At 38.2% G+C, this 20,649-nt stretch overlaps 1 protein-coding gene across 1 annotated transcript in view; it reads right to left on the bottom strand.

Annotated features, from left to right (window-relative positions):
• tprb (translocated promoter region b, nuclear basket protein) overlaps window positions 1-14,704 on the bottom strand; it is a 31,176-nt gene extending 16,472 nt beyond the window's left edge. The window contains exons 1-28 of the mRNA XM_041790571.1: window positions 14,554-14,704; window positions 14,080-14,184; window positions 13,902-13,975; window positions 13,326-13,422; window positions 13,118-13,221; window positions 12,841-13,005; window positions 11,240-11,332; window positions 11,005-11,085; window positions 10,803-10,890; window positions 10,496-10,636; window positions 10,259-10,362; window positions 9,780-9,977; window positions 9,553-9,660; window positions 9,224-9,450; window positions 8,787-8,950; window positions 8,543-8,685; window positions 7,408-7,556; window positions 4,885-5,047; window positions 4,595-4,729; window positions 4,156-4,296; window positions 3,821-3,989; window positions 3,110-3,276; window positions 2,574-2,726; window positions 2,354-2,470; window positions 969-1,172; window positions 664-851; window positions 389-536; window positions 12-149 (exon numbers count right to left, since the gene is read on the bottom strand). Of these exons, the coding sequence (XP_041646505.1) occupies window positions 12-149; window positions 389-536; window positions 664-851; window positions 969-1,172; window positions 2,354-2,470; window positions 2,574-2,726; window positions 3,110-3,276; window positions 3,821-3,989; window positions 4,156-4,296; window positions 4,595-4,729; window positions 4,885-5,047; window positions 7,408-7,556; window positions 8,543-8,685; window positions 8,787-8,950; window positions 9,224-9,450; window positions 9,553-9,660; window positions 9,780-9,977; window positions 10,259-10,362; window positions 10,496-10,636; window positions 10,803-10,890; window positions 11,005-11,085; window positions 11,240-11,332; window positions 12,841-13,005; window positions 13,118-13,221; window positions 13,326-13,422; window positions 13,902-13,975; window positions 14,080-14,184; window positions 14,554-14,704 (3,915 nt within the window). The remainder of the gene's footprint in view (window positions 1-11; window positions 150-388; window positions 537-663; window positions 852-968; window positions 1,173-2,353; window positions 2,471-2,573; window positions 2,727-3,109; window positions 3,277-3,820; window positions 3,990-4,155; window positions 4,297-4,594; window positions 4,730-4,884; window positions 5,048-7,407; window positions 7,557-8,542; window positions 8,686-8,786; window positions 8,951-9,223; window positions 9,451-9,552; window positions 9,661-9,779; window positions 9,978-10,258; window positions 10,363-10,495; window positions 10,637-10,802; window positions 10,891-11,004; window positions 11,086-11,239; window positions 11,333-12,840; window positions 13,006-13,117; window positions 13,222-13,325; window positions 13,423-13,901; window positions 13,976-14,079; window positions 14,185-14,553) is intronic.
• Window positions 14,705-20,649: the final 5,945 nt, after the last annotated feature.

The raw sequence follows: 20,649 nt of genomic DNA, 5'->3' as shown, positions 1-20,649 counted from the left end.
TCATCTGATACCTTAGCTTGTGCTTGCTGCAGTTCTTGCTCCATCTTTTCCTTTTCCTCCCTCAGCATCTTGTTGGTTTCCACCAGGATGCTCATTGTTTCAGTCTTCTTCATCAATTCGTCATGTTGAGCCAGTGTCTTTGCTGTCACCTATGTAATGAGAATAGGTAAAATACTATAAGTCGAAAGTGGATGAGTGATAATTTTTCTAATATTTGGGTTGGAGCATTTGTAATTCAGTAGAATGCCCATGATTGCGCATTGATATTCTTAAAGGAATGTGAGCAAAATTGAACTATTTCAAGACAAAAGATATATTTTCAAGTTAAAAATATCCAATTTACCGTGAATAAACTACGTGATAGACTTGGAACAGTATAAAAACATACCTGCATCCTCTCCTTCGCGGCACTTAAGCTTTCCTGCGCATCCTTCAGCTCTCGTTCCAGGTGCTCCACCCTCAGGCGGTTTCGTAAACTCTCCCCTTGGGCAACCTCAAAGCGAGACTCAGCAAGCTCCTTCTCTCGACGAACAAACCTGTGATGTGAAGAGTGATGGGTCAAAACAGCATGATAGAAGAGACGTGCAACCTCTTTCATTAAACTGTACTGAGCTTTGTTTTTCATTATTTATGTATATGCATTTGCAGAGAAACAGGGATTACCTGAGAATCTCAAGGACTTGGTCTTGAGATTTGCCTTCTTCAGTCAGGGAGATGTTCATAGAACTCTCATTAACAGCATGCTGCAATCTCTCAGCCATCCTGCTGCTCATTGTCTGAATCTGCTCATGCAGGAGGGTGTTCTGCTTCTGCAACTGCTCATGGCTTTTCTCCATCTTAGCCACTTCCTCCTTCAATGAAGGTGAAAAAAAATCCCCAAAATGAATATTTTTTAAATGTGAAAACCCCTTGTGTCTAATCTTGTTGGCTCATTACTTAACACCAAATAGAGGTTCTTTCTAACCGACCTTGAGGATCTTCTCCTGCTCCTGCCACGACACCCTGGCCTCCAGTAGCTCGGCACTGGTCCTCTGTGCTCTTTCTTCAAGCTGATGTCTGTGCTCAACAGCCTGCAGAGCCTGAGCTTTAGCAGCCTGCAGGGCCTCTACATCTGCTGCATGCAGCAGCATCTCTCGCTCATACTTGTCTTGTGCTTCAGCTGCCAACTTCGCCTGGATAACAGAAAAATGTTATTATTTTATTATCTTTGTATGTTAAACTAATGCCAAGTGAATCAGAAAGTAGAAATAGTATGTTTATTACCATCTAAATATTACATAGAAAAAGATATGAGCTGTACAAATGAGCTTTTGTTACTTAGGAAAAAAAAACTCACAGTTATATTCCTCTGCAAGGTGTGCAATTACACAAATTGAAAGCATAGTGGGGGTCAAGAGGAAGGGCTGGGGTGTTTTTTGTGGTAGTTTAATTCATAGAAATCTCATAAAAAGGGCTGTCTGCGAGTTCACAGGTCATTGGGAGAGGGGGTCAAAGAGTGTGAGTCACTCTTCAACAGAAGCTCTCTATGGGATTGTAACAGCCTTTTGCTCAGAGAAGAAAAAAACAAAAAAAAGGAAACACTGTTGGATTACAGGTAACAATTGTGGATGTATCAAGAGGAGGACAAAAAGGGACAGGCTCTCCTTCAGCTGTAACTTAAGGTATGCACGCAATAGCATTAATGAAATAAAACAAAATTTACACCCTAGTTTCCCAGAGAAAGAAAAAGAAGGGACTTTTCAATGACGATGCATAGATAAGGAGTAAATGCTCTTCCTTTGGTAAGCGTCAGGATTCACGACACTGACATCAGGTCAGGGTGTCAAACTACACAACAACATAAGAAAATTTCTGACATGCTAGTCTTGTTGGATCGCGGTCGCAGCGCATCTTCGATGCATAGTTAATTACGTCAAACTACAAGAGTGTTTGTCATTCCTGATGCTCAAAATTGGGCCCGAATTTGGATGATGAGCAGCGACATTGCGGTCGGGTTAAAATCTGACTTAATTTGTGTAGTCTGAGTTGGCCTTATGGGATAAGGAACTACCTTTAAGTTCCCTTGCTAAGGTCAAATTTCCCAGATTTTGAAAATATAACCAGCTGTGTGGAAGGTTATTTTCTGAAATCCTAATTGTATTGAATAATAATTTAAATACCATGCTTAAATCATATCTCAAAGTTTTTGCCAAGTTTCTTCTGTAATTGCTTACTCTAAAGGTATATGTAGCGTACGAGGTAACAGATGTTTTTTTCTTCAGAAGATGATGCATCAGTCCTAACTAGAATATTCCTGATACCAATAAGGAATCATAAACATTTCTCTAAATTTACATTTACAGTAACTGCCTACCTGTTCTTGGCTGTCTTGCAGAACTTGCATCTTTTGAGCTTCAGCAACAGAGACTTTCTGTAGCGCTGCCTGGTGATCTGCCTGGGCACTGCTGAGGCTTCTCCTTAGACTGTTCATCTAACAGAAACAACAAAAACAGGATCAAAAGGGTTTTCGCTTGTTGAGTCCCAGTGAAAACCAAAACAGTGATCAGACTGTCAAAAATAAGGATTAAACATACCTGCTCCTCCATGGAGGCGAGAACTTTGTTCTTCTGCTCCTCTAAGTCTTGTTTCTGTTTGTCTGCCTCTGCAAGCTTCTCCTCCAGTCCAAGGAGCTGCTTCTCTGAGTCCTTCATACGAGCTTCGATTGTGGAGCGTGCTTGCTCTGTTACCTGTCATCAGGTATTTATAAGAACAGTTTTTTAAACATATAACATTAATTTAAGATTCCCAATGTGCCTTATCATCTTAATAGATTTCCAAAGCTAAGTCTTATATTACAGTTTGCTGCTATAAACTCCCTAAACCAAACTGATTTGAAAGATAGATATAAAGAAATAGAAAGACAACCATGTAACACTTTAGTTTATTTTGAATAAAAACAAATAAATGTGAGCATTCAGGGACTGAGGGACTGCTTAGGCATTTGAAAATACTGCAGAAGTCTTGGTGCTCACTGTGGGCAGATATTCCACTACTGTAAAACCTTTTACCTCAAGTTGTGCGGTTTTATGAGATACTGAATACTGACAGACAGTCCTTGTGTATTTTGCACCTGTTTCTCTTTGTCCAGGGTTTCCTCCAGGCTCTGAGCCATGGCGCGGTACTGCTCCATGCTGGAGGTGACTGCTCTGAGGTTTTCTGCCAGCTCCTCTGCTCGGTTTTCAGCCAGCCGCAGACGAGCCTGTAGATCCTCTCTGTCTTGATCTACACCCGGCAGGCCTAAAAGCAGAAAGAGTTAGTGCAAAGAGTGAGTGATTCAGATTGACAACAACACAATTAGTGTGCTCCTTTTGGGAGCAGAGGATGGGCTGTGGACTAATGAAAATACCACTGCTCTGTTAAAAGTCTGTGTCTAAAAACCACAAGCATTTCAAAGTGTGTGGCTTAGACTGGAGAAGCTCTTTTACTGGATCTTGTCTAATATAAAATCTTGAACTTACTGAGACAGTGAGAGCAATGAATGCGAGTAAAAATTCTTTGCAAAGTAGGTTAAGTGTTAAACTGGGTCAGTGGAACTTTAAAAGGCCAGAGGTAGTTTAATTGTATTTTATTACCCTCTCCAAAACACAAATTATCATGTAAGTAGCAAGCAGGCATTAAGTCTAAAATAGCACAATCTGTGACTTTTTAAGACTTGTCTTACTTTGGTATGAAGCCACATAATTAGACAAAAACTATTTTGTCAAATATTGATGAAAATATTAATTCAGGCTGATGTGCTGTTGTTTTAAACTGCTTACTATACAGGTGTATTAGTGCTTACCTCTGCTAATAGGTGTGGAAGGAGTGCTCAGGATGTGGCGTCCTTCGCTACTGCCTAGCTGCATCCGCAGATTTCTGAGTTCCAACTCAGCAGTGTTCAGCAGCTCCTTTGTCTTCTTGTGTGAAGTCATCTGTGCCTCCAGCTGGCGTTTAGCATCCATCAGTTGGATCTGGTCAAGACAAAAGAAGTACAATCAGCATATTATCTACTCTTTTGTATTTATGATATGTTGGTTCTTGTCTGAAGCATGAAATAGAGTTTAGATCTTGTCATTACTATTGTAGAGATAAGATTAATCTAGGAGGAAACAGATAACTGCTAAATTTCTATCTTACTTCCTGGTTTCTGCTCAGCAGGTGGCGCTGCTCCACCTCGTGCTCCAGCCTCTTCTGCAGCTGGGAGATCTCTCGTTCCTGCTTCTCCAACTGGCTGTTAAGACGCTGACGTGTATCAGTCTCTGAACGCTCAAGTGTGGCCTAAAACAACACAGAAGTTTTAGTTTAAACCATGATAAACAGAAAATAGTCTGTGAGCTTGGGTCTGAATGTGTTTAATTTTTGTTCTGGCTCTATTTTAGAGACCGTTTCATTTTAGCCCTACTGTTTATTAATATCATAGCATTTATTCCCGTCTTTTAAATACACTGAAAGGAGTCTGATGAGAAACAATATTTCTTTTCCTTCTGTGTATGTAAATACCCAGTGAAATGACACTAAAGTGAATCTTGAATCTTGTTTGTGTCCGAAACAATTTGTGTTATTACATTAAGACTACCTGAATGGTCTGTAGATTGGTCAGCAGCATATTCTGGGTTTGTTGCTGGCCCAGGATCGTCTCTTTCTCCTGGCTCAGCCTTGACTCCACCAGCTTCAGCATGTCTCTCTCCCTACGAAGGCTCTCAGCTTGACCCTAAGGGACAGGAGGAGACAAGTCTAGCCGAGACAGCTCTGCTTATATCAGATGGTCACAGATTCAAGTTAAGCACTACTGTATTAACCCTCAGTAAAACAAAACCTAAATATCACAGTGAAAAAGGAAAAACAGTCACTGAAATGAAGCCAAACCTCAGCCATGGAAAGTTTCTCATTGGCAGCTCTCAGATCCTCATTAAGAGTGTTAATGGTCTGCTCCTGCTTCTGTGTGGCAGCGGCCATCTTCTGTCCTTTCTCTCTGAGGGAGGCAATCTCTTTCCTGTAGCCCTCCACGTTGTCTTGCAGCATCTCATATCTGATTTATAAACACAGACTTCATTTTACTGCAGCATCTCATACCTCATATTCTCAATCATTTCCCACTACGACAGTCTTCACATTACCAAAACATTTGACACCATTCTTATTGTTTTTTTATTGATATGCACAATGACAAATAAGAAACACATACAGAGATACAGGGTAAACAATTTTGCAGGAGAGGAAAGAAGCCCAAGGGCTTGTATAAAATCCTCCCCTCAAAAACAAAATCACTCTATTAGATCCAAAGAAAAAGAAAGAAAAGAAAAAGTAAAGGAAGCAATAAAAGAATTAGAGACAAAAGAAAAGTATTAACAATAAAAGGGTAAGACAACAACAAAATGACAATGATTGATAAAGTCTCAACTTCATCCATTTGTGTTAGGCATTGTTATTTTGTCTGTGCAGAAGATCCTTCATCAAACCAGACCTAAACATTACGTATGAGGATAAAAGTTTAAGAGATCTGTCTAGGGAGTTCCATAGTTGGGGACCATGAAATTTGATAAGATTTTTATGTCTGGAGGTATGACACAGAGGTAATTGGAAGTTCTTCTGACTTCTTGTTGAATAGGAATGACTATCAGATGATACCAGAAGGAAGTTCTGAAAAGTGCCGGGAATGTCGTGTTTGTGATGAATGAATTTAAACATAAATAGACATGTTTAAAGCTTGTTGATTGAGTAAACTGAGAATAGTTTAAATTTGCTAAATAATGGTGCAGAAGGTGCTTGATTGGTAGAGTTTGATATCATTCTTAAGAATCTTTTCTGTATTAAGAGTATCTTTTTAAGGTGAGAGGAATATGAGGCAGCCCATACGATGTTACAGTATATCAAATATGGATAAATTAGGCTGTAATACAGTGTCATGAGACAGGGTCGATCAACTAAGTGAGAGATTTTCCTGATAGTCCCATACGACTTCATTATTTTTTTGCCTACATACTCAATATGGTTTCTCCAGGATAATCCTTAATTGACTAATATACCAAGAAATTTTGTGCAAGAGACTTGTTTGATTACAATGTTACTGATTAGCAGTTTTGAGTCCTTTTGTTTCTGAAGAGTATATAGTTTGATCCGTTAGCATTCAAGCAGAGCTTGTTCATCTGAAACCATTTAGAGGCGTGTTCCAGAGTGTTATTGGCATTTTAGATTAGGCATCCAAAGTCTGAGTGGGACATGGCAATATTTGTATCATCCGCAAATAAAATGGGCAGTCATTACAGCAAAATCATTAATGAAAATTAGAAACAGAAGGGGCCCCAGAATCCACCCTTGCGGTACACCATCGTGTAGTTTAGCTTTGGTAGAAGCCTGACCATTAATACAGACATATTGTTCTCTGTTGCTAAGGTAATCACTAAACCATCTAAATACAACATCTTGAGGCCCATACCGGTGATGTTTTAACAGGAGAATATCGTGGTCTACTGTGTCAAGTGCTTTAGAGAGGTCCAAGAATATGCCAATAGCAGACATATTTTTATCTAGTGCAGTAGAAATTCCATCTATAAGTTGCAAAAGTGCCATATATGTTGAGTGCTTTTTGCGAAAGCCATATTGGTGTTTGTACAGAATGTTATTATCGTTAAGGTGTTTAATGACTCTTGTATATACTAATTTTTCCAGAACTTTGGAGAAGCACAGTAGGATTGAAATCGGTCTGTAGTTGTTAAAAACACCCGGATCACCTTCTTTAAAGACAGTTATGACCTCTTCCACTTTTAGATCACTAGGAACTACCCCAATTTGTAGTGATACATCCAGGAGATGTGTTAGCGGTTTGCCGATGAACAGAACAACTTGCAGTAGCTTTGCCTTGATTTCATCATGTCCTGATGCTGAGTTTTAAAGGTTTATAATTATGTCACTAACTTCCTTAACCGTGAGTGGTTTGAAGTTTAGCAGGGCAGAGAAAAGACCAGTAATATTATCTGTGGGGCAGTTATTTTCTTTTAGCCATATGGAGTAGATAAGTAATCTGGTTTCTATATTTTTTGTATTTGTTAGAGTTCTGTGGAGTTGGATTTGAAACAAACTTTTTGTATAATCTGTTTTTCCTAATTGAGGATTTTAAGAATCCAGTAGTAAACCATGGTTTATTAAGACCATGTCGCTTGTTAGTTTTGTGGCTCACCAGTGGAAAGCACTCATTAAATACAGTCAAGAACAGATTCATAAACATTTGATAGGATTTATTGGCGTCCTGATGGTTATAGACCTCATCCCAATTTACTTTTTCAATCATTTCTCTATAGCGTTTGATGTTTGCTTCATTCAACTTGCGGAAACTTGTTCTGTTATCTGTGTTCTGTTAGTTCTGATCTGTTCATGGTTTTTCAAACTTACCTCTTTGAAGCAAAGTCCAACTGGGTAGAAACCTTTGCATTCTGGGAATGGAGATCAGATAGTTGCTCCTGGAGCTTCTCATTCTGCTCTGTCAGTGCTTTGTCACTCTCCACACGCTCTTTCTTATAAGTGGTGAACACCTCCTGTAACTGCAGATGCAACAAGACATTTGTATTTAACATTAGCCCAGATAAGTAAGGGCTGTCTCATAAATACTATTTTCATTAGGCAGAATGAACAAACATAATCCAGACATCCAACCAATCCATAAGAGTCCAGCCAAAAGTAAATCAATGGAGATTAAGAACTCTAAATCATTCTTAGTTTACATTTTGTTTACCAATTCTTCAATCTACTCCTAGCATTGAAGATGGTCTCTGTGTTACAGGGTAGACTTGAGTGCCAGTATAAGTATAAACATATAATGCCACCTGGTGGTAAACTCTGGGAGAAAAATAAGCCTTCAGTGGGTAATGAGAACCTTACTATAACGATGTCTGTACATTTATTAACATGACAGACATGGAATCTGGCAAATACATCTACTTTGAAAGTTTAGCTGCAAAGCTGGAGAGCTAAATTTGATTCAAACTATTTTCCATCTACATTTCAGAGCAAATTCTTCATCCATTTAAATCTAGAACAACATTTTTATACAGTTCATGTACATTTACAGTTTTATACTTTTAACCAAATTTTGTTCTCCTGTCCCTCCAAGGTTAAAGTTTACTATGCATGTAAATCTGTAAATAATTCAGGATAATGTGACTTTGAACTAAAAAAAAATTTAAAATTTCATATAAAGTTCCTGTCCCGCCAAGTTCTTTCTGGAGTGTTAAAGAAGGAAATGCTTCTCTCTTATTTTAGTTTATTTTTGTTAGTTTTGTAAGCACAAAATACAGTTTTAGTTAGTTTTCCTTTTTTTGTTAAAGCCTCATATTTATTTTTAGTTTCAGATAAATAAAATAATTTTTAGTTTGGGTTATTTTGTTAGTTTAAGTTAACTATAATAACCTATATAAATAGAGTATTAAATAGTGGATACTGGAGAGGATTTGCGAGTTTGAAGATTACCATCTGTAACAACTGCAAACAACTGTGAATGCAAAGTGAAAATGACTAATGTGGTACTTACCTGCCGTAGAGCAGCCTTGGCCTCCAATGCCTCTGCAGACTCTGTAGCCATGGACACAAGTGCAGTGGGCGTTCCCGAAGAGGGAATGGCTGCAGGTGAGCGACGAGGGGTAGAAGTCATTGAGAACTCCTCAGGGGGTGTACCTGCAGAAAGAGAAAAATATCTACACTGAGCCAAATGTAAGAATCATCGCAAGACTGTTCTGCATCAGGAGCAAAGATCTTTACTCTCTTTTGTCCATTACCTTGCTGAGGGAAGCTGACCCCAGTTGCCTGAGCCAGCAGAACACGGTACATGTCTCTCTGCTTGACGATGGACTCTGTCATCTTCAGCTGCTGGCTTCGTTGCTCCTTTAGGGACTCAAGCTCAGTCTGGGCTTTCTCCAAACTCTGCTCTAATTCACCATGCCTGACAGAGGTTAAAATGTCTTAGCCAAACTGAAAGTTTTATCTCCTTACATGTAGCACTTAAGTATGGATTCAAGATTAGAATGTGCAGGTTAAGACAACATTCAAATGGCTTAATGTAGGTTCATTGCTTCCCCCCAATATACGCTAGTATTTACCAAATTGTGATAGCAAGACATCCCAAAAGCCAGTTAACAGACTGAAAGATTAAACTGTTAACTGCATGAAATACAGAAAAGAAAAAACAATTTGAAATCAGGACACACAAACTTACTTATTGCCAGTGGCTTCCAACTCCTCTTTCTCCTGAGCATCACTGAGCTCTCTAAGGGCTACCAAAAGACGCTGATTCTGCTTCTGTAGCTCCCCAACGCTGCGGAAAGTCACCAAGTGTTGGCTGATCACCTCTGATGTGCTGCTGACATCAGCTGAGCTCACCTCCTCTTCCTGAAGCACATGGTTTCCTCGAGCCTCTTCCAGCTCGATCAGCAGCACGCGCACCTGGAAGGAAAGGCAACGGACCGCAGTGAGCATAAAGATATTTGATAAATCAAACAAAAACCATGGTTATTTTTAGACTTAAGGTAAAGAGTAAGAGTTCACCTGCTGAGCCATGTCTGCTATCTGAAGTTCACACCTCTGGTTTTCTCTTTCCAGAACAGAGGAACGCTTGTTAGCTTCATCAGCGTCCTTCTGCAGACGGTGCACCTCCTTATGAAAAAAGATAAGAGTTCATTACCAATCACTGCAAAAAGATAAATTATTCGGGCAGTTTCAAAATAAAAAATCAAACTGATTGAAAATGCATAAATCTTGTCTGCATTACTGACCTTTATAGCCTGCTCCAGCTTGGCAGAGAGACTGGCCACTGACTTCTGCATGCGTTCATGTTCATCCCTTTGTCGTTTGAGGATAGGAGCTTTTGCCTCTACTTCCTGCACAATGTCATCCAGGTACTTGTTGACCCGCTTGTTCTCCAGTCGCTCCAGCTGTAGCTGTTCCTGGCTCTCCAAATATGCTGTATACAGCTTTAAATTTATTCAACATTTTGGGAAAATTAGGAAGTGACGACACTGACTAAGTTATCAGTTAACTTAACAAATACCACAAGAACCACTTTGAAAATGCACAGTGGCATTTTCTTTGGTGCACTCTGATCCAGTCATCCAAATGAACAACCAAATTATTCACAATAAGTTTTAAAACACTGCATTCAATAATTAATGTAAAGACCACGTAGGTTCAACAATATCAAACCAATTTTCTTTAGGCATTACCAATCTACCGAGGGTTATGATGTTTCCCTTACCTCTGTGAGCTTCATGCCAGGCTTTATCTTGGATACAGCAGCTGCTGTTGGTGACATTGTTGTTATTTGCTCCTCTGTGAGCACAGACGATGTACTGACAGGGCCTAGACATCCAAAAATTGAGATTTTTGTTCATCTGAAGCCTGTATGACAGCTTTTCAAAATTTACCATCACATCCTCTCAATGAAAACTACAGCACTACAGACTTAAACTGTAGTAGAATCAATCAAACTGACCTCTAAGTTTAGAACTTGACAGCAGCTCATTGGCATTGTCCAGCTCCTTCTCAAGAGCCTGGATCTTCTCCTTTAGCTCGGCTACACTTTTGTCTGTGGCACTGTTCATCTCCTGCACCTTTTCTTCGAGGGCTTTGTTGGCTGAGGAGGAAACAGAGCAACTGTTGGGGAACAACTCAAATGGACACTTAACAGTTAAACCAACAAGCCAAAGAGGACTGAGTATACCAAGACTGTTCCATTCTAAGGGGAATTAGAGTGCAAAGTAACTGAAATAGGAGCTGTGATCATTGTGAAAGTGTAATACCTTCTCCTGCATCCTTCAGCAGCTTATGAAGCTCCTCCACTGCTCGACTCAGCTCTTCACTTTTTGCTTCAGAATCTGCTGCTGCTCCCTGCCAAGACACAAAAAAATTGTTAGGAATTTATTTTGCTGTCAACAATATGATACTGAATTTATTACTGGGTCCAAATTCTTCTTTAACTTGTGTTTACACAACTATACATACCTTGTAGAGATTGGAAAGTTTAATGTTGGCATTGAGCTCATTTCTGAACCTCTCCTCCATGGTCACTTGTTGTTCCTTAGACTACAATCAAGAAAGATTCAGTCGTTCACGTTAATGGCCTATCACACTGAGTGCTACATTACACATCCATCCATTCAAGAACATAATATCCGAATAAATCATACTGTTTCTGTTTAAATGATGAATAGAGACTTAAAAATAAACAGAAACATACTTCTCTGAGTTTGCTGACCATGTCCTCATTTTGTTTTTGAAGGTTTTCATTCAATGTTTTCAAACTGCTCACTTGATCTTGGACTCTGTTCAACTGAAAGTCAAAGAAAATAAGTTGATTGATAATGACCACTGGAAATAATAAAAGCCATTTCGGCTGAAGAAAGCATTTTAATTAACTTAACACATAAAGGAACCACTGCCAACTGAGCTATGAGCAGGGTATCTGGCAGTAACTTACTTCACTGCATAGTATCACAATGTATTTAATCCATTTAGTGCAACATATCCGGTCAGTGGTTTCTACATCAAATAAAACTCTACATGTAACATCATGAAACATAGAATTGAATATATTTTAATTAGGGCTGACAGGTTTCTATCGATTGGTCAATTGTCTGGTCAAAAAGCTTTTGTTCGACCAAGATCACCCTGGTTGCCGAGTCCCCTCCCCAAGGCGCTGGTCAGGGGGCAGAAGCAGTGGGTGCAGATGACTGATACAGAAAGACGTGCTGCTGGGGACAGAGGAGCAATGCAGCACTGGGAATTACAGGTAGAGAAGCACACAAAGCTACAAAGAGTGGGATATTTTCGATATTTTACAGCACTAACGCTCAGAAACAACACATCAACTTGTCATTAAGGCTACATTCACACTGCAGTCAAAAGTGAGCAGAATCTGATTTTTTTACTCACATGTGACTCATATCTGATTTTCTTCTGACAGTGTGAACAACACAAGTCACATTGAATCTGACCTTTTCAAATCAGATTCAGGCCACTTCGTATGTGGTTCTAAATCAGATACATATCTGATCTTGCAGTGTGAACGTAGCCAAAGTTGCAGGCTGTTTGTATTGAAGTGGTGCTGCTGAGTGTCTCTGCTCCGCCCTCCCTCACTGCATCAACTCCTGCGATCAGTTCAATTCACCTGTCGGCAAATAGGCTGCGTGGTATCATCTCCTTTTATAATCTTAAAGTGTTCACGTTAGCATTAGCTTCTCTTACAGACAGACAAGAAAGCAGAGGACATAAAAGGTGATGTCTGCTGGTCATTAAGGCCCAACAAGCAAACGTTTTCACTCTCCCCTCCGTAAATAAACGCTGCATGCTGTCTGCTTGTAAATGACACAGCGCGGGCTGGATCAAGTGATCCTGTTAATAGTTGCCATTGTAAATGAATAAAAAACAATGATTTGAGGTTATTTTGTAGGCTGTATGAGTTTAAAGAGTTACTGTGCTGGGATCACAGAGATCAAAGGCAGGTGCGCGCTGATCGTCTCTAAATTAATTATTATTTTAGTACAACATGATGAGCCTAAAAAATGTATTAATGCTTCCAAAGGCTTGTTATGTTCATTTAAGTAACATTTAGAGTACCAAGCAGGTGCAGTAAGGAACTTGTATGGATTAAACTGGTCCCCAACAAGGTGATTTTTAAAATTGATCAATTTATTTATCTATTTTAACCTGAATGACCAATCGATTGGTTGATGCCTGGGTGGGATTTTGGTCGACCAAGTTTTTCATTGGTTGACTACAGCCCTAATTTTAATGACATTCTACATTTTATCTGAATTTAAATACAGAAAAGAGACATGCCTCCTCTGTCTTGTCCTCCAGGCTGCACTTCAGTTCCAGGATCTGGTTTCCTTTCTCTCGGGACAGGGACAGGAGCTCCTCACTCTTAGCCTTTAGTTCCTCGTTCAACCAGGATGTCTGGCCATGCAGCAGCTCTTTCTCTTGTTCCATACGCTTCTCTTTATACTGTAACAGAGAGCCATAACTTTTTAACATCTTGTTCATGTGTAAAGAACAAGGTAAAAGTAGTTTATCTTCTGGTATTTCTAATCTGTGCAAAAGATGAAATAAAGCTCACCTTGATGTTCACTTCAGCTGCTTCAAGTTCATCCAGTTTCATCTGTAAGGCCATCTTGGAGGAGTTGACTTCCACCAGCTTCTCGTTGAGCTGCCTGACATCGTCTGGTGAAACAACAGACATTAAACAAGTGCGAAATTATAGTGATGGTCTGAACTGAAATGTGATGTCCTGATGAATATTGCCAGACTAAATTATTTGTCCATACCATTTAAATTCTCCACTTCCAAGGACCTTCTCTCAAGCGTTCGTAGAAGCTCTCGCTTTTCTGCCTCCAGCTCCTCTTTGGCTTTTGACAGCACAGACTAGACAAATCATAACATATTTTAACATCAATGTTTACTACCATTTGTCACATTTAAGCAAATTATGCCAGCCAGATTTGAACCCAGGCTGTCCACAACAAGGCATTAGCCAGAAAGAGTCAACAACAAATTATACCTCTTGCAGACCTATGTCCTAGCGCTATGTTTTTGTTTTAATAATCAAAGTGGGCCATCTATAGAGCCTGGGGATGAAGGATAATGGATTTTTACCCATATCTGATATGCTAATCTTTATGAATTCATTTCAACAGATACTGATATCAATACCAATATCTAAATATAGTTCAGACCTGAAACTTAAGTCCTTAAAACACACAATTCAGAGTTTAAGAATGAACTTTTTAAACTAATTCCAGTCCTTTAAACCGATGCTTCAAGCCAGGCTTTTATGTTGAAAGCCATTAAACTAGTAGAAATGATTTATTATGGCAAACCAGCTCTGATATTGTTTTTCTCACCTGCTCTGATGACAGCCTCTCTTGGTTGGATTCATTGACCCTGTTTTTCTCACGAACATTCTTAAGTTCTTCCTCTGAAAATAGACATTTAAAGACATCCATTGTTAGCACCCATAATGTTGGTTTAAACCAGAAAAGTTGTGTCATGCTTTACATATCGCCTTAATTTCATTCTTACCGAGCTTCGTAAACTCCTCTTTGAGTCTGAGATGCTCTTGAGACTGGGACAAAAAATTCTCCTGACACTGTTCAAGTTGTTTCACCTTTTCAAAGAAGTGTTGTTCTGTGAGAAAAAAGTAACACAAAAGTATGAAGTTAAACTGGATATATAAAGGTCCTTATTATACATAATATTCCCATTGTGGCCCAGCGCTAGAAACGAGGTTCCAGGATGTTTTTATTTGTTTCTTTTACAATCCAGCTAAAGCTAACATGAGCGCTGTGGATGCTAACAAACTGCAGGTGCCGCTAGGATTTTCCACTTTTTCTAATGCAGTTAGTAAGAAAATTAACAATGAAAATACAATAATATGGTGTTAGTAAAACGAATTCACAACCATGTATTCAAATAGAATTCCAATTGAAGGACATGTATGGCGAGTAGAGCACACGGTAGCCTCGCTAGCTAACAAAATAAGTGGCGATATCTTACCGTTGTCAACCCGAAACTGTTCCTGTTGTGCTTTCAAAGAATCGATTTCAAACTGCTGATCCGAAAGAATCCTCTCGAGCTTGTTTTGTAGAATTTTTGACAGCTTCGATATCTCCGATGTTTCTAACACTTGCTGCAGTAGTGCCGCCATTTTTGCGACAACTTGTAGGCGCAGGCGCAGTTCGCAATTTGATTTCGTCGACCTCCGTGGAGCATTTTGGGAGTTGTAGTTCTTCATTCTAGAACCAGTACCGTTTCACTGTTATTACCATACGATACGATGGATAGTACGTCTTAATATCTATAGTTATAACAGCCTAGAGTCGAAAAGTACATCTTAACACAACGCTTAGTATAAGAAAAAAGACGGTTTTTACTTTTCAAGGGAAAAATAAAATATCAAAAGTTCCAAAACGTCCTTAGAAACATGTAGAGGTGGAAGAATTACAACTCTATCACACTGAAGAAAAAGTAGAGCTACTTTGATTAGAAATTTCTTTAGTAGAAGTAAAATTAATGTTCTATAAATCTACTCAAGTTCACTCAAAGTAGAAAGTAATACTGAAAGGGCTTGTACAATGAAATACGATCTTTTTCTATTATTCAATAAAAACAAAAGAATATGAATCTCCATCCAAGTTGGTTTCTTCAAGATGTGACCTAAAGCCAAACGCAACCACTGTTTAGGGATGCTGTTACATTTTACTTTAGGTTGAGTCAAGTGAAGCATCACACTGAGTGGTCATGCATTACCGAATCATTCCTTAACCTCCATTATCAAAAAGTCCACCTATAAGTGGGAGTAAAGGGGAGACCTTTCTGGGGCCCAACCAAACTGGGGGACCCACGGAGGTCAGCAAAATATTGTTCACTGTAAAAATTAATCTGTGATATCCGTAATTTATTTTTAACCTGAATAATAATCACTCTAATTAAAGAAACAAAACATCAATTTAATTCATTCATGCTTTAGCCTTTTAAAATGTAAACATCTTTTCTTTAAACAGAATGACCATTTTTTGGTGATGTTACCAATGTGGATGGGAACACTGAATATAACCATGAGCAAAGTTATGTCAGATTTCATAGCAATGCCATAATGTGCACAAACACCAGGATGCCAGAAAATAAAGTAAAGGAAATTAGAAAAAAAAAAGAAAAATAGAAGTTGTTATTGTTGGTTGAAATTGGCAAAACAGCCTTGGATAAATTGGCAAAAACAGAAATCAGATTTAAAGTGGCAAAAAGAAGCAACAAAAATGAGAAAAATATGTGGTGAAATGGAGTTAGAAAGAAGCACAAATAAATAATTCCAACTTCAGAACCTAACAGTAGTTTGACACTTTTCAGGTCCAAAATAAATTAAAGCTGCAAGTGGCAATAACGGGCCCTCGCATCCCGTTGCATGTCAGGGTGTGTCCTGACTGTGGATGTGTAGCAACCGTTGCCAGCAACAAGGCAAGCTACACCCATGGGGTGTATGTTGGCATTACAACACTCACACTTTCATGGAAATGAAGGGTGATTCCTCCTTACTAATATTCAGAGCTTCCCATTACTTTGGCAGAAAAAACAAATGAGCAGAAGGCATGAGCCCTGAAAATTTTGAATCCAACCCCCAAAAATGAACATATCACTGGACTGTCAGCTTCACAGCTCCTGTTTCTGCTCTGCCTGGCTCAGTTGCTCTTTCTCTTTCTCTTTTGCATGCTTGCAGCCTCTCCCTCTCCCCTTTGTTCATGCTCACTCCGCAGGATAAAAATGACGGAGTGGCTAAAAGCATTAACTGATTGTCTTCAGATTGTTGCAATCATCAGTGTGGAGGACAGAAGCGAAAATACGGAAACAGCAAAAATATTACAATAATATATTCTAATTTTCTGAGACACTGAATTTTGGGGTTTTTCATTATCTGTAAGCCATAATCATCAACATTTCAAGAAATAAAGGCCTGAAATATTTCACTCTATGTGTCATGAGTCTATATAATATATGGGTTTCACCTTCTGAAATGACTAAAAAAAATATTGAACTTTTTCATGATAGTTTAATATTTTGAGATGTACTATGCTAAACAAATTTATTAGTCTCAAAGACCATCCAGCATCATGAAGTGCTTTAATGGGGACTCTTTCATTTTCCCATTTTGAACAGGAATGAGGAATTTCAAACTGAATTCATCCACATTTGAGTCGGCTCACTGGGCTTCTCTGAGAAGTCAGAAATTAATCAAGCATAACATTCAACCACTAAAACTATTTTTTTTGTTCAGGAATGCAAGTAAATAATTATAATTTGACATATTAATCAAGAAATATTAATGTGCTTTTCCATTTTTTCAGTTTTTTTTAAATCATTAAATTTGAAAATTCATGGATAAGAATAATAATTATATTTTAGCATTAAAAATATCATTTGGGTTAAAGAGCTTCTACATATTGGTGTCTTAACCTTTGCAGAAACATAAAAAATGATTTTGGTAATTACCAATGCTTTTAATTTAGGGCAGCTGTGGCATAAACCTTAGTTTGGTTAGGGTTAGGGTGGTCTAATTAATTTGTTAAGCTCTGTACCTGTAAGAGATAATCATCTCCAATCTCCAGGAATCATCTCCAAATCAGTTTAAATGGGGAAAAAATTATTCTACTTTTTTTTAAATAAAAATAAACAACCAAAGGAGACACAAAGCTTTCTTTTCATGGCAGCACAGAAACAATGATATTTGCAGTCATGAAGTGAAAGCTTTGTGTCCCCTTTCTGCTTTTATCAGTTTATCATGACTTTTAGAGCAGCTGAGAAGTGGACAGATTCTTCATTCTGTCCTGTAACTGGTTTCCAACAAAGTTAAATGTAAAGTCCTGGTAAAAGAGTAAAAATGTTAACTTCTTTAGTCTTCTCTCATTCAAATGTACTTAAATATTAAAATGGGTTACCACTACAGTAATGGATGCTTGTCAACTTCCTAGTCTTTCCCTTGTTCTGTCTGTATATTGAAGATGTCAGCAAGTAATTGACAGGTTATTATTGGCCTGTTTAAGATTGAATAAAACATAACATTGATATTTAACTTAACATTTTGTATTTATTTAATCAGTGTATGATATTCACATGGTAGATATCATAATCTCAAGAATATGATGTTCAAAATGACAAATTCTAACCCAAAATATAGAAAATAGAACTGTAAAAACCTGCTGCTTACTTGTTCAAATACATCAAGCCTGCATGTGTTGCATATAATTAAATGCTTTTCTTTCTAAACTGCAACAGAGTTGATGTTTTTTCCACATTTTGAAGGTAACATATTCTGTTGACTTTTTTATTAAATCCCTGATTTAAATGAATTTCATTATTGCATACAGATAAACAATCCTGAAATTATATGTACAAAGTTTGTCAGCAGATGGCGCCAGGATACATCCATGTTTTCTTTTTATTTTCAAAAACTCCACTGAGTTTACATAGCGAGTTAGAAATCCTTACATTTCTAAATGTCATTGCTACAGGATGCTGTTTAGATTTTCTTACAATATACTGCCAATATTTTAAGGCAGTTAATTTAGGTGTTTGATCATTTTACGGTAGTACTGGACTGTTTACCTTAATAGTTAAAAATAATGAAAGGTGGAGGATTTTGTTAGTGATCGTGCACTGCTTATTTTAACGAAGACGTTAAAAGGACAGTGTGGCTGGTAAAGACCGTTACTGCACGAACAAGCCGAATTTAGGTGAATTAGCCAGTTTCTAACATTTTTAAATGTGCTTTAAAACAAAAACGGCTGGGAAATATTCAAAAGTATATAAAAGACTGTTGGTCTAAGGTAAGATACATCTGTTAGCGTCGTGGCTAAGGGTAACGTTAGCTTTAGCTAGCATGCACTGCTAGTTTACTGGAGCCGTTACTTCCTCAGAAGAATTTGTCCTATAATGCTGTTATGAACTCAGTTTAATGTTATACAGTCTTCTGACTCTTACTTTGAATGTGTTGTAACTCTATTCTCAGATTGAGGTTATGGACTTATACTTATTTTATGCATTTGTTTTAATTTTCTTTTAAGGAATTCTGTTTTGTTTATATGAATACTTATATCAGGGATGCTTAGACCCCAGTCTTGCCTTCATAGCCTCCTCAATCACAACTCCCAACAGCCCCTGCTACGTAACTACACTGACAGTCAATAGAAACTTTGGGACCATATTTTTCGACATAATTTTTATTTTGAAGCCCTAAACTGGATCTTTTTCATATGAAACATTTGTTTAAGATATTGGCATACAGAAACAAAAATCAAAAGTTTCAAGAACAATTTCAAAACAAAAAACTTAACAAAAGAAAATGGCACCTGCCAAACACAAAGTCACAACAGTTAATACCGGGTATGGCCTCCGTTTGGTTCAATGCAGGCAGTGATCCGTTGGCGCATGCTCCAGACTAGGCGTCGGATGGTGTCCTGCGGAACCCTAATCCACTCTTGCTGTAGTGCCTGGATCAGCTGCTGCCTATTTGGTGGCTGGGGAACCCGATTGGCCAACTGACAACCGAGATAGTCCCACAAGTGTTCAATCGGATTCTTATCCGGAGAATAGGCAGGCCAGGGTAGGACATCCACACCTTGGGCCTCCAGATACGCTTGGGTCAGTCATGCCGAGTGTCATGAACATATTTTTTTAAAGTACAGACACAAATTGCCATACAGTATATTCTCTTAGAGTGCAAAGGATATTAAAATAGATATAATGAAGATGCTTAACAGGTCGTTAGGTACACAAGGTATACAGTCAAATACATTTACAGTTGATCAATTTATCTAAGCTTACACCTGATGCAATTCTAATGTTTTCATTTTGAAAACAGTAAATATAACCAAATGGCCAGAAGATGGCACCAACAACCATTAAAACAGTACAACTTGTGAGCTGGTGCATGTGGGCTCTGTGCATGTCGCTTAGAGGGCGGATGCAACTAAAAGTTTCATTTCTGTGGAAACGTTTGACTCTGAGAGATTCCAACTTTTACTATAAGATGCACAACATACATTACAAAATAAAAAGAGCTACAAAAATAATTCCTCTAAAAACAGTGGTTTAAGATGACATGATACCCATCCATTCTCATGAGTGCATTATGCACTGATGTGGAAGACCCTCAAGAGAAAGCTGGTTTCATGAAAATGGCTCGAATCATCTTTGTGAACCTTACAACCATCACATGGTTAAGGATGCTGCTGCTATTTGCAATGGCACAGTTGAAGCCACCACAAAAACACTTAACGTGTCCTTAACCTGCTTTCTCAGACAGCTATTTGAGTAATCCTGTTGTATTTTATCTTTTCTGTATCGTGATTATTTAGTGTTACATTTTATGTCTTGGGCAATGTGTGATATACATTGTTCATGTTTTCATACGAGTTTATGACTGGTATGCGCTATTCCATGTACTTGCAGACCTTGTGGAGTTTTTTTTGTCCTAATGTATTACTGTGGTGGCAGCTGTATGTATGCAGCACTTGGAGTCCAAGACAAATTTCCTCAATGGGACAATCAAGTATATCTTATTGTATGGTCAACTTTTTACTCTAAGAATGTAAGTAAAAGTAGTAATTGAAATTTCTGAAAACACAAAGACAAAATAATTTAGGAAGAAAAGTATTGTGGTTATATATTCTAACATTCCAGTTGACAGATAACAAAATGATATTCTTTATAGCAATATCTAAGATTCATCAAACATATTTTCTATTTTTGTGTACTTGAGTGTTCACTGTTATTGATGTTCTGTGGTTTTATGTGCTACCCTAAATGTGTGTTTCTGTTACTTAAACATCTCTAGTTTCATTCATTTTCTAACTGTGTCCCTGGTGACATAAGCCCGTTAGGTATTTAGATGCTGTCTGGACCAGTTTTAACAAACACCTTATTGGTTTACTGGTTCATAACCAAGGTGATACTTCTACGAATCAAAAGACGGGCAGCACGAACACAAGAAGTATTAAGGATGATGTTTGCTCCCGGCAGCTGAGCTATTTTCTTACACTGGGTTGTCACGCCCGGATACCAAGATGTATAGTTGCTTATAGCAACACTGCTGTACAAACC

Source organism: Cheilinus undulatus, linkage group 7 (genome assembly GCF_018320785.1).
Source record: "Cheilinus undulatus linkage group 7, ASM1832078v1, whole genome shotgun sequence".
NCBI classification, from domain to species: domain Eukaryota; kingdom Metazoa; phylum Chordata; class Actinopteri; order Labriformes; family Labridae; genus Cheilinus; species Cheilinus undulatus.
Note: the sequence above shows the minus strand (reverse complement) of the source record. Positions and strands in the feature narration are given on the sequence as shown.